This window comes from Odontesthes bonariensis, chromosome 10 (assembly GCF_027942865.1).
Source record: "Odontesthes bonariensis isolate fOdoBon6 chromosome 10, fOdoBon6.hap1, whole genome shotgun sequence".
Classification (NCBI taxonomy): domain Eukaryota; kingdom Metazoa; phylum Chordata; class Actinopteri; order Atheriniformes; family Atherinopsidae; genus Odontesthes; species Odontesthes bonariensis.
Window position 1 is genome coordinate 6,527,138 of NC_134515.1, and position 13,505 is coordinate 6,540,642.

Sequence of the window (13,505 nt, forward strand, 5' to 3'; positions counted from 1 at the left end):
CTCTCTCAACAGGCTCTTCAAGCTGTGTTTGCCACCCTCAGATGGAGAACTCTAAGAGCACTGCAGAGAATTCATCACGGGGAGGGATAATGCAGAAGTGAAAGATATAAAGAGGGATGCTGGAAAGTCTCATCTTTTCCCCTCCAAGAGACACTGCCAGTAGAAAGAGCTTTGACCCACCCGCTCCCACCCCAAAAGTTACACAGGAATCATTCCAGAATGAATACCCCCAGAGTCTTCAGTGCATTGTACAGGAACAAAACTGTTCACACAACTAATATGAGTATCAACCACAGCAAGACTTATGCAACCGAGGGCCCGAAACCAGTCACGTACTGTTATACTCAAGGAGACTTCCAGATAGTATTACTGTGTTGACTGTCTTTTTACTTAAAACTCACACAAAAGACTTGAGAACTGGTGCAAACTATTCACAACATAAGTAAACATGAGGAGGCCTCATAAAGACGATGTCCACAGTGGTTATGCTCATAACCAAGCTTGTATTATTAACTGGATTAACCAAACTACCTGTAGCTGACCGTCGTCTTAAATGCAGATGTTTTCCACTTTGCCTTGGACTGCAAGCTCCTGTGAGCCATTTCTTTCTCTATGTGGACTGGTGTTCTCCAGGGCTCAGTGTTTTTTGACCACAAGTGAAGTAGAATACTTGAATACGCTGGTATTCATGTGCGATAGCCAGCTGAGTAGATGCAGAAAGTCAAAGAATAGACAGCGAGATGGAAGTAGGGATTGAGGGACAGGTGAAAAGATAGTAAGGGTGGCTGTTTTTTTTTTGTTTTTTTTCAGCCCATTGCATGTGGTAACTGTGCAATTACTGTAGGTTTAGTGTGAGTACTGTATTACTGCACTATATGAAGGATAGTTATTTATTGTGTCCAGAAGGAGCGTTTATCGCTTACTTATTCTATATCAGGTATTAAAGCATCGAAAAGCATTCCAGCCTACCTATTGAACAGTATTTAAATGACCAATGGCATGCCATTTTTTTTAGATGTACCTGCTTCTGTGTTTTATTTTATTTAAGTGTATTGAATTTGATTACATCAGGAATTGTTACATTAATCATCAGGGAGTGAGAGGGAGGGAAGAACTTAAGCTAGCTAATCAGAATCAGGACAAGGGTGGCTAAAACAAACTAAACAAGGCTGTTTGTCAACAAGTAGCTCAGTTAACAGGTTATGATATTGAATCACTGTTAAATTATTAATGTATTAATTCAAATGTACTACTTAGATTTCCTCCTGTTAATGGAGACGTCAACTGACTTTTTAAATTGGCTTTTATGTTGTCTTGAAACTGTTATGTTGGCTGTAGGTATTAAAAGAAGCACAACAATTGGTCCATTCAGTGTTAGCAAAAAGTACTGTAATCAGTTTTAGGATGATGTAAACAAAGGGATTGTTTGGTGACTGAAACACAGTAATATTAGTTTACTGCAGATTTTATTTTCTTGTACATAAAGACTGTAACAATGCCAGAGGAGCAGATGGAGCATGTGTTACAGCAGCAGAGTAATGCTATAAATTATATTGGATTATTTTTTATGGAAATAATATAGTATATAAAACATTTTGTATTGTAACTGTGCATTTGAAGAGAAGGTGCCTCTCTGTTTTGAGCGTAACCTCACTGACAACTTGATTTTGAGTGTTAAAAATGTTCAACATACATTTCAAGAACCTCCTTTGACATGCTGCACTCATTAGGCCGATCACTTAGTCCTTTTTATTTATTAAATAGCCATTTGGTTCCAAGTCAGCACGTTGCATTTGTCCACACATCTTTCATCAATAGCATAACCACTGCAAATTTACATCCCTAAGTTGCCACATAAGAAGAGTGGTTATATTGAAAAATCATTTCCTGTATCAGCTTGGCTCTGAGTCCGAGTGGTGTAAATATGAATTTCAGTTGCATCATTAGTTTACAATAAACTGGTCAATCCGGGGTGTCACCAGTTCACATTAGCTAATGATTGCAGCATGTTGGTGTAGCTGGACAAACAAATCAGTCCACACCTATTTTCATTGTTCTCATGTTTCTCTATTGTACATACTTTGTCTGCAATTTTATGTCGCCTGAAAATAACTGTAAAAAGGATTTTTGTTGAATCTTTCTAAAATTATCATTGTAAATGGAATCTTAACAAGGTAGTGAATAAAATGTTCTCAGTATGACAATTTTTTCCAGTGAAACAGTGTTGTTGTGGTGATCCATCGAAGGACGTTGTGTCCAACATAGAAAAAAAAAGTTAAGGCTCAAGACTTTTTTCCCACCTACAATGTATCTATCGTCATTTGATTACTTAATGTTTTTTATCATATAGGGAAACCGATTTTTAAACAGTGGATGCTGTCACACATTTTTTACTTTTACTTTCACCTTTTACTTTTAGTTTGCTGCAAATTGGTTTGTATTGTTCCACACTGGGATATGCAGTTGAGATTGCATTTCATTATTTTAGCCATTGTTTTATGTCTGGCTTAGTTTCAGGTGTTAGCTGGGACTGCATGTATTTTGGCGATGCAAACCATGAAATTTGGTAACCATTTATCTGACTGAAGAAAGCTGCACATATAAATATTACATGCATGATCCAATAAAAGCACACTTTGTATCTTCTCTCTTGGGCTTGAATTAAGTAGACAGAATGGAGGGTCATCACGGGATAGACTTTGAAAAAATTGATACTCCTTTGTTGAAAGCACAATAATGATCCCCATAAATCATCAACTTATGACGGTATTGACAACATTTTGCAGTTTGACCATCAAACCAAATGTTAAAGAAGGCTGATTGTATGTTGAATTTGTTTTTACATCTTAATTTATTTTCTAAGCCTTCTAACCATTGCAGATAGCCTCTAATTTGCTGATTTCCAACGTGGTTACATTGTGGAATGTAATTCATGTGCATCCCCTCCTCTTGCTGTACCTGTCAGTTGACCGGAAGGGGCTAAGATCGACAGGATACACTGTGCAGTTGTGGTTATTGCAATAGATTTTCTAGAGGGACCGACACCGACTGCATTCACCAGCAGCACACACCTCTCAGCACCAGTGATGCATTCCCGCGGCAAGGGCACGGACAACTCCTCCTTAGAGTCGTCTGGACTTTAGAATGGTGCAGAAATCTCTCAACGGCGGGGTTTACCCAACTCAAGCCGGAGAGAAGAAGCACAAAGTCGGGTTTGTTGGCTTGGACCCTGGGGCTCCAGAATCCAACAGGGATGGGGCGCTTCTCATTGCGGGCTCGGAGAGCACTAAGCGTGGCAGCATCCTCAGCAGACCGAGGTCCAGCATCTCCGCCGGGAGACCCAGACCGTCGAAGAAAAATGCCAGCTATCGGAAACTACAGAGTTTTCTCTATAATGCCCTGGAGAGACCGCGGGGATGGGCGTTTATCTACCACGCTTACGTGTAAGTGCTTTTCGGGCTTCAACTAAGCATGTTGAATCTGTCAGCACGGCCCTTATATTTTGGGGAGCACCGCTGTGTCATGATTTCAGGGGAGCTGCTGTGGAGTTTCGCAGGTTGTGTGTTTCGCTCTGCATTGATGAGAATGTTCAAATGGCGCATTACGGGGTTAAATGCTGCCAAACTGCTGAAGGCTGATCATAGGAGGGGTTTCACTTCACCTGCATAACTCTGCTCTTACCCGTTTAATAGCTTTTTACATCTTGGGCTTTTGGCCATGTGGTGGATTTCGTGTTTTCATGATCTGACACGTGCTCACATCTGTACACACTGTTTTCATTGATTGGAGTTAACGTTATGTATGTTGCGGCAGGTTTCAGCACCGTGATCTGTGGACAGCTACGGGCCGCCACAGTACTTTCACTAATTAGCTTCACGTTGCAGTCTTGGCTCTGCACTGTCATGTGGACTCAACTATATGTACCGAAGCCTAAGTATGAAAGCAAATATGAGCTTTTTTCCCCAGCAACTATAGCCGGTCTGTTGTCTTCTTGTAGCTGGAACATGATGCTGCCCTTTTGTTACCTCTTGTGTGTCAGATCAGTGAGGTGTGTGTTGATGATATCTGGTCTTTGGCCAGCTCAGAGGCATGCCACCCATGATGATAACAATTTGTCATAGAAAGAGATGACACAGTTCTTTAATGCTAAAGATGCACTGCAGCAATTTAGTGATACATGTCTTTAAATTTGGAACATTTGGAAGAAAGCCATTTTCAGTGGTCAGTATTTGTTGAGCAGAAGTCACAATATCCACACACTGATCATATATTTCTTATCAAAGCATCTGCCTACATCCTCCTTACCTTATTATTGCCCAGTGATTGGGTGACTGCACACTCGGTTCTTGCATGTGACATGCAGTAAATGAATGAGATTAAATGAATTGAATTAGATTAATTATTGGCAGTTTTATCTGCCTATAAATTTAAGCGGCATTTTTTCAAATAAAAAGCAGGCTAAACTGTATTTTAAAGTGCCCGTCAGCCATGCCTGACTCCTTCCAGTTTGGTGATCCTGCGTGTTTCGTAGTGGAACAGCATTAAGGAATTCACCGTGCACAGCAAATTGACTCCCCTAAGATGGCTGGATGGCCAAGAGAAAGCCTAAGTTTCAATGTGAAACCAAACACACACATGCATAGGCCTTCGGGGGACTTTTGAAATATTAACTGAATACTACAGCAGCCATTAAAGACTCCTCCCCATTTTTTTTCTTTTTCTTTGTGGGAGGTCTACATTGACCAGTGGCACTCTTGAGAGGTAGTGCCATCTTTGAGTTATTTGTTTTATTTTGTGTTTTTATGATGATGTTTTTCACAACATTTTTTTTTACCTTATAAAGGCGAAATATGTTAGTGTAATCACAAACATTATCCTGTCGAAAACACCATCCATCCTGAAAAAACTTTGCACAGAGTAACCATGGCTCTGCCTTTTTCTATTTGAGTGTTCTATGTATAATTCATAGCACCACACTTCACTTAATCCCTGTTTGCTTCCAGTCTGATGATTTATGAAACTATCATGTGCTGACATCAGTCATATCTTTCCTCTTCTGCTTCAGTCTGTTTCTTATCTCTTGGAAGAAGCATTTGGCAAATAAAATGGCATTACTACCTTGAACTAAGGAGGACAGCACTGCAAATTCTCCTAGTGATACAACAGCATTTTTTTCTTTTCTTCTGTGTGATGGGGTTTCTCTGAAAATGTCAGGCAGGTGTTTTGTTGCATGGTCTCGTTTGTAATGTGTGTGAAGAATCAATATGTGGAACATGAGTACATACTGTATATTCACTCTGCTCTCTCTCATTGCCATAGGCCTCTATCTTTCTACTTCACTTTGTATAGCTGTTTGAGACCAAGGCTACCCTTCCCCTTCAGTGCTGTATCTGCTCCAACATCAGTTAGAGGGGAGGGACACTGTGATCCACATTCAAGGACACTCCAGTGGATATTGATATTAGGCTTGTAAAATGCAGGTTGACTGTCCTTTATTGAAACAAATTCTGCTACAAAAATATTTGGAGTGTTTGGACAAAGACTCGTGTGGGATAGTTAAATATGGATATTTCTCTGAATCATGTACTTATCTCCACAAAGAAATGTTAGAGTACTGCTTTAGTAGAGGACTCTGTGGCTCTGATATATTCAAGAATTCTGTTCTTAACAGATGTTTGATTACTTTGTTGTACAACAGCAAAATGTGTCAGTTTTATACCAAAGTAGAACAAAGGAATATTTTGAGAAAAGGCTGCAAAGAGAGGAGGGCAAACAAAAGGTGGGGATGGTGATCAATCAGTGAAAAACAAAGTAATTTTTCTGTTAAGTGATTCTGGAAGACAGATTCAGGACATGATCCACTTTTACACTACTTTGCTGAGGTGGCCAGTTAAAGACAAACTGGGGAGAAATAAGGCAAGGAAAGTATAGTAGACAGATGTTGGCTGCCAAGCAGCTGAGACATGATTGAGGGCTGCGCTTTAGGTAAAGAGAAGTCTGCTGTGAGAAAGATCTGAATCTTGCATTTTTTAGACATGAAACATGTCCTGCTGCTCTCTTAATCAAAAAACCCCAATGAATGTCAATGATATTTAAAAAACATTGTTTTATTTTTTCATTATTGTCATCCAGCAGAAGATTGAACCAAGGGTTCCAATAACATGCACACTTGCTCAGTTCAACACAAGAGGATTAACCACTTCAGCATTATTTGGTCCGATTTGACTGGTTGGTTAATGGTTGCTTATGTTAAAAAACTTAAGATAACACTTTCTTTGACATTGCAAGTTCTGAGCCAGTTTCTGACTCTTGTCTGCCGGTGCTGCTCCAATATGTACTCCAATATGTCTCAGCACAGAGCATGATCCTGTTGATGTTGAACAAAAGCTTCATATAAGATTTTTTTTTTTTTTTTTTTACGCAGTTTAATATTCATAGTTTTTTTACTACATTTCCAAATACAAGGTGGGACACTGCATAAAATGTAAATAAAAGAATGGAAACATTTAGCAAATCATTTGAAAATTGTTAAAAGACAAATAATACATTCAACTGAGAAATATGTTGAAATATATAAGTAGAATAGTTATAGAATAGAAAATGCTATATTCATCCACCAATGGGGGAAATTCAAAATTGGTCAAGTAAAATATAATACAATAAATAAAAATGTAATATCTGCTGAGCTGCTGAAAAAGTATTGGGAGAACAGCATTAAAAGACATGAAAAGTTATGCAGTACTATAAGAAAACCAAATGATTGAATATGTCACATCTAATAAGAACCTTAACAGGTCAGAAACACAATTTGAGAGAACAAACAAACAAGCATTCTAAAGAGCTTCTCTATTGCGTTGGAAATTACTTTATAGCTTGAAGAACAAGTTCTTCAAGTAAAGTCAACCAAGCTTTGGGGACTGTCTCAAATTCAGTGCACAATTTTATTAAAGGCTCAGAGAATACACTGAAAGATCTGTATGTAAAGAGAAAAGACTGAAAACCAATACTGAATATGTATGATCTTTAAGTTTTTGGGAGGCACCACACTAAAAAAAAAAAAAAAGTCATGATTCTGTGGTAGAAATTTGTAGCAAGGAACAAATTAGACAGTTCTTTTTCAGTGAACACAATTTATCACTGCTTTTACAAATACCAGAAGGCAACAGCATGCAACCCCCCTTGTGAACATGATCCAGAGATGCTGACACATCTTTTACGCTGGAACTCACTTAAGATGCACGGCAGCAAAATATTTAACTGTGGTCTGAAGAAATCATGGACTCGGTGTCCATGTGGCTTGTTTTTTAAAAACCTATTGTTCCCATACAATTCAAAATGAGACTATATTAAAAAAGAAACTTCTCAGTTTCAACATTTGATTGTTTGTCTTTGTTTCAGTTATTTGAATATAGTGCATAAATGATGGCACACATTTAACATATCATGCCATCTTTTCTAACTAGGGTTGTATATAACAAAGGCTCTATAACATAACTGTCTTTTTGTTCTGTATGTCACAAATATACAGAAGTCTTGTTACCTGGACAGAAGCAAATCATGACTCACTTTGCTGCTTCTAGAGCCTCTGTCAAATATTTGTAGTCACAGATCACATAGTTTGTTCATTTTTATCAAAGTTAAATGGTTGAATGATTGTTTGAACAGACTTAAGAACATAAATCTGTTGATGAACGCGTCACATATCTTTGTGGAAATGTCAGGGAAAGATTATGTTCAGTATGTTGTATCTGCAAGTTTCTGACACAATATTAGCCAATGCAAAGTATTCCACAAAATGTCAGTGCCTTAATAGCTGATAATTTATAGCTCAGATTAGGACTTACCTGTTCTGTCATATATCACAAGTTTAACAGTACTGAATGTTGCATTATTGCTGCATTCTTCTCAGCTGCATAAAGATGGATGTGGCATGACTCAACATTTTTGCCACTGGCAACGATTCAAGTACTACTACTTTCTACTCATGTTTGCTTGTCATGAGTATGTTTTCCCTGAAATATTATACAGGCCAGAACACGGGCATGTTAGTCCTTACCTAAAAAATTACGATTTTGGCTATAAACTAAAATTATTTGACTTAACTTGTCTTACCTTGTGATTTCAATTCATTATCACAAGTAAAGCTTTGTGGAATTTAAACCAGATAAAAATGGTTGAGTCATTTAAATCTGTTTTTAATATAATGAGCTTTGACTGGGTTCAGTAGCACTATATATCACATTGTGTGCTGATATGGTTACTTGTCAAAGCCTTCTTTAGCCTCTGGAAACATTACCTTTGAGTGCAGGCTTGGCAGGGTTTATTTCTGTTTCTGGATTCATTTGCAAAATGGTTCTTATTTTTTTACATGATTTATATAAGAAGTGAACATTTCTCTTTCTATAACAGTTAAGACTGTCTAGTGTTGCCCAGGCATTGCTGCTGTGAACACTGTACGCACTGCAAGGGACCTGTGTGGCTCAAAAGGAACACAATGACGGCAGGTAGCTACTCTAGCAGGGTCACTGGTGTATTATTTCTTACACAAGAATAGTGCCACAGAGACTCACTCGAGTGTCAAAGTTCCCTTGACGAGCCCACAAAGTGGACGACGCAGTGCTGGCACGTGTTCTTTGCAGCCACTGTTTGCTTTGTGAAAAATTCATCCTTTCTTATTTGCTCTTCTTGAGTTGGTGCCAGTCTAAATTTAGCTTGATGAGTACGTCTGGGTAGGCAATGTTGTGCTGAGCGGGGCAAATCGATGTTTCTTTATCTGCAGCTCCAGGGGAAATGCAAGCTTTTCTGCTTCCAACAACAGCCCCTTCAACTTGATTGATCTATGGTCACGTTGCAACTGATGTTGTCTCGACCTTTGTGGCAACAAGTGGATATGTGTATTGCTACCACTGGCTGTTTGTCAACTCCAAGAAGGAATTTGATTTTCATAATAATAATTAATAAATAAATCTAATATTTTTTTTTTATTGAGGAGTTTAAAGATAATTCCATAAAATAGAGATCTGTGGCCATATGTGGCCATCTTTCTTTGTGCTGGAGAAAATAGGCTAAAGTATTAGGTAAAAACATCTATCCTTGTAAATGGCGGTGAATGAAAATCAGCATTCTTAAAAAAAAGAAAGATTTAATTGAAAATAGTAAAAGACAAATTGTCTATACTAAAATAGAATCCTTTTTCATGATGCCTTTTTTAAGTCTGATATTATTGGCACCTTTTAAAAAAGTTGTTTTATCGATATGTGGGAACTGAGGAAGCCGGTAGTTGTTGTTTTAAAATAAAAATGTGGGCTCATTCATGATTGACTTAGAGTTTCTTTTCACTGTATCATTTATTTTATAATGGACCAAATAATTTAAATGGATAGCAGATCACAACTGCAGGCGAAGCAGTTGTAATATGCTCAGAATATGATTTGCGGGTCCTGAACTAAGTAAGGCTTTCCCTGAAAAATAAACTTTATTAATGCACAATCATGTAACTGATCTAAAATCTTGCTGGCAGAAGATTTTAGATAACAAAATTTTTGTCTCTAAGTGTAGGGTTTAAATAGTATTTCAATTGATTGTATGTGTAGATTTTAACTTGGAAATGGGTTATAATCAGCACTCTTTTGGCAGTTAACAAAATGGCAAGAGAAAAGTTAGCTTAGCTTAGTTTAGCATAAAGACATTAAAACAGAAAAAGTTAGCCTAATCAAAGACAAAAACTCCCTGTTCCAATGGCTCTAAAAGTCACAGATTATCAATATGTATTGTTTATATAATCCAAGCTAACTGTTTACCCTTCTTTCAGGTCATTTTGCTATGTTACGCTGCTGCCTGAAACTTTTTATTTACAGCCATGAGAGTAACATGAATCTTCTCCCTTCCTGCAAGAAGATAAAACTTGTTATCAATCAGAGCTTGTTTTTGGCCATTTCGGTAATGTTTTCACAGGATCTTACAGATGTTTGACTATGTCTCCTACTTTAACGGAGAGGCACAAACAAATCTTTTCGAGCTTCACTCTGTGATGATAAGGTGATGGATAAGGGTTTATCTGAAGGAGCCATTTGTTTGACTGCATTAGGAAGCAAGTTCTGTCCCCATCCTTTTTTAGCAATTGTCCTCATTAGCAGGTGCTGATGAGCTTGGCAGGGTCGAGTCAGGAAAGATCTCCAAGTGGACTTTACAGTCTGCCAGCCTTTGTTTTCAGAATTTAATTTCTGTGACTGTACCATTGCATGTATTATAGGTATAGGATTATTGTGTTTATTATTATTATTAGTGTGGACTGACGTTCTGAAATCTCTGCCAGGCAACATCAGGGATATCCACATGACAAAACAACAGCCACAATGTCTTTACCGTAGCCTTTTAGATAATACAGGAATTCATACTCTGAGCATTAGTTGTACCACTCCACAAAGACAATGTTGGTCTTCAGATGGTGAGACAGAAAGTCGAGATGACAAGTCAGAGCACTGTAAATGACAAGATGTAAAGTTTCTGACTGCTTACTGACTGACCCTAATATGCCTCATGGTGTTAGCATAGTGGAAAAGTAAGAACTAACTGACATCTCAAGGGGGTCACAGTACGAAGCTGAATATTCAGTCAACCAAACAACAGAAAACATGTGTTGTTATTCTGGACTTGGGTAGAGCAACTATCCAACTGTGAAAAATCAATATGCACTTTCTGTAAGTTTCTTTATTTGTATTTATTTTTGATTATATCCAGAATTTAAGCTCACTCTCTCTCAATTCTTGTTTCTTCTCCGGAAGATTTAACAGTTTCAGTTTAAAGTTTTCACACATAATTTTCACCTCTAATTTTAGAGGCCGAGGCAATGATGATGATCATCAAGGCATCAAGTAACAGTTATAAAGAGAAGGACTTTTGATATTAAAATGAGTTTTGTTATGCCTATCATAAATAAATTATACAAAAGAGCAACCTGTCAAAGTACATTATGACTTAAAATGTCAGTGCTGTCAACAAAAGATTATACTGTACAGACTGTATTCTGATAGTATGAATACAAACTTTTATGCTTACATAGATTTAACTATTGTGACAAAGCCCAGGCTGAATCCGATACATATAAACATTCTCAGTGCAAGAACAGCTCTTTTTTTTTTTTACTGAGCAAGACATTACTGCTGTAGTCATCAATGATGTATGAGATGCCGAAAAACAAGCATTTACAGTAGATGGTAGGTATAGGATGACGGTAGTCTCATTAAATCTGATGATGCACAGAGTGATCATGCATGGAACTCAAGCTGGTTATGTTTTTTCTTGCCAGCAATCTACCGACATGACACACAAAAACAAGACACATGAATTGCAAGTTAACAATTTGTATGTATGTTTGTGTTTTTAGGTACTTAAAAGGGCTCTTCATGAGGTACATCTTGAAGGACAAGCTTAGACAAGCTTGCTTATCAAGGTTGATTTAGAATAGATCAGAGGAAAAATCAGATGATGTGTCAGATTCCCTCTGATTTGCTCAGAGAATGAATAATTTATGGTTTAGGATTACTTGAAGAAAATGATCAAATGCACATAATGGCTCTGATGAAGACTTTAGTTAACACCAATATCATAACAGGGAAGAGATTAAAATTCACCTTACATGTCTTTGGATGATGGAAGGAAAATGGAGCACCTGCACCTCCTTGTCATGACATATGAAGCATAATTCTTTAAGCTACATTTAAATCATAGTGTAGATTTTAAGCTTCTAGAAAGTTGTTTTAAATGAAAGTCTATTACTGTACGCTGATATACCAAAAATCAATCCAGAGTCGGCAGGGCTGCAATGCAATAAATTTTATGTGGATTTAGAGTTGTATCTCTGTATTTTACAATGACTCTAAGTCACTGTTACATTAACATCACTTCTATTAATCACTTATTCCATTTGTCAACCTATAACAGCTAATGACTACAATTGTCACCATAATTGCAGTAGACTGCTGGGTTAATGGTGATCCCTACGTTAATACATTTTGGCATGCAATGATGTTCCTATCCAGAGGAAATTATGTTTTAAAAAAAAAAACATGCAAAACAAACTTGATTCAGGGGAGAATTATTGTCCCATTCAGTGCCTTCAAGCAATGATGAGACAACAAGCAATGTTTGTGCGCTGAGGGTAATAACTTTAACGATGACACTGGAATTGTCTTCAATTCAATTCAACCCAGACTGAGTCAATTCTGTATTTTGTTTATTTATTCATTACATCATAGTTCATCATCCTAATTAGTGATGGGAAGTGCATATTAGTCAGAAAACACTTTATTCCACAGCATTTTTTTGATGAATAATACTTGTTAAGGGTGCTTATTTTAAAATCCTGCATTGTGCAAGTATTAGGTTTCATCAGACATTCTCCAATAGCTCTGCTTTGGATTTCTTCCAGAAGACCTTTTCTAAAGAAAGTCCGTATAGTTCCTCTTCCTCTTCTAATCACATGCCACTTCATCCAATAAGGTGGTAGCGTGATGATCACTGCCAGTCTTCTGGGTGTGTTGAGAACAATCGATTTTCTCTCAAACCTTGTTAGTGTCTCAGGATCACACCAGTCATCACTGACATTAATGCTCAAAAACATAATAAGCCCTGATAAGCATTGTTTCTATACAGAAAGCATCTCGATTGGTTCAGAGTTGGGAGAGATATTCAACTTTTTGTCTCTCCAACGAAGAGCTACTGACTAAGACAGCCAGTAAACACACACTCTGTCAAATGTGTTTCAGCACACAGAGTTAAGCTGATTGCAGTGTCAGCAGATGCTATCCCCCATTTTACTCTCACAGCTTATTGGATTTCCTGTACACTTGAGTGCATGTTCAAGATCTTCAGCTGAGCTTCACCTTACTTTTCTTTGACTAAATTAAAGTCATTCAAGTGGTTCAGGGAAAATTTTGTATCAGGACATGTTTTTATGTTCTAATCCTTAGTATGTCTCATGTTGTAATCTAGACTGGTGAGTGAAAACACAATGTGTTTAACCTCAAAATTTGGCTTGTGGTTTAACTGACTAGTGAGCCAATGAACAGTAAAGCCCATATGACCCTTTTCGGTGACATCACAGGTGGTATATTTGGATGTTTTTTATCAATAAAGACAGCTGCTGGACTGAATATACCATGTTAGATTTTCTATATGCATCCTAATCAAGATTTAACAAGTTCAACGGTGACTCACCAGAGAGATACGGTAATAACATTTTTACCTTTGTCATCTTTCCCAGCTTCCTCCTGGTCTTCTCCTGTCTTATCCTGTCAGTCTTTGCAACTATCAGAGAATTCAAAGACAGCTCAGAGAATGCTTTGTACATCTTGGTAGGTATCATTTTATGTGTTTTAATCCTCTACTGCAGGGGTTTTCAAAGTCTGAGAAATTGGGCCCCTGGTCAATCAGGGCTTCTGAAAAGTCACCTCCTCGTTTACGTGTTTTCAATTCTTTGATGCCTATGGGATAATGGTAATGTC

General features: G+C 37.6%; 2 protein-coding genes across 8 annotated transcripts in view; both read left to right on the top strand.

Moving 5' to 3' along the window:
- Positions 1 to 2,208, top strand: part of prex1 (phosphatidylinositol-3,4,5-trisphosphate-dependent Rac exchange factor 1) — a 78,445-nt gene extending 76,237 nt beyond the window's left edge. Inside the window, exon 40 of the mRNA XM_075476070.1 lies at positions 13 to 2,208. Within this exon, the coding sequence (XP_075332185.1) occupies positions 13 to 55 (43 nt within the window). The 3' untranslated portion in view covers positions 56 to 2,208. The remainder of the gene's footprint in view (positions 1 to 12) is intronic.
- Positions 2,209 to 2,987: 779 nt separating this feature from the next.
- kcnq2a (potassium voltage-gated channel, KQT-like subfamily, member 2a) overlaps positions 2,988 to 13,505 on the top strand; it is a 29,417-nt gene continuing 18,899 nt past the window's right edge. For all 7 annotated transcript variants that reach the window (XR_012770489.1, XM_075476072.1, XM_075476073.1 and 4 more), the window contains exons 1-2: positions 2,988 to 3,443; positions 13,265 to 13,355. Coding sequence is in view for 6 of the 7 variants with exons in the window: in XM_075476072.1 (XP_075332187.1) it covers positions 3,145 to 3,443; positions 13,265 to 13,355 (390 nt within the window). In the remaining variant the exon portion in view is untranslated. The remainder of the gene's footprint in view (positions 3,444 to 13,264; positions 13,356 to 13,505) is intronic.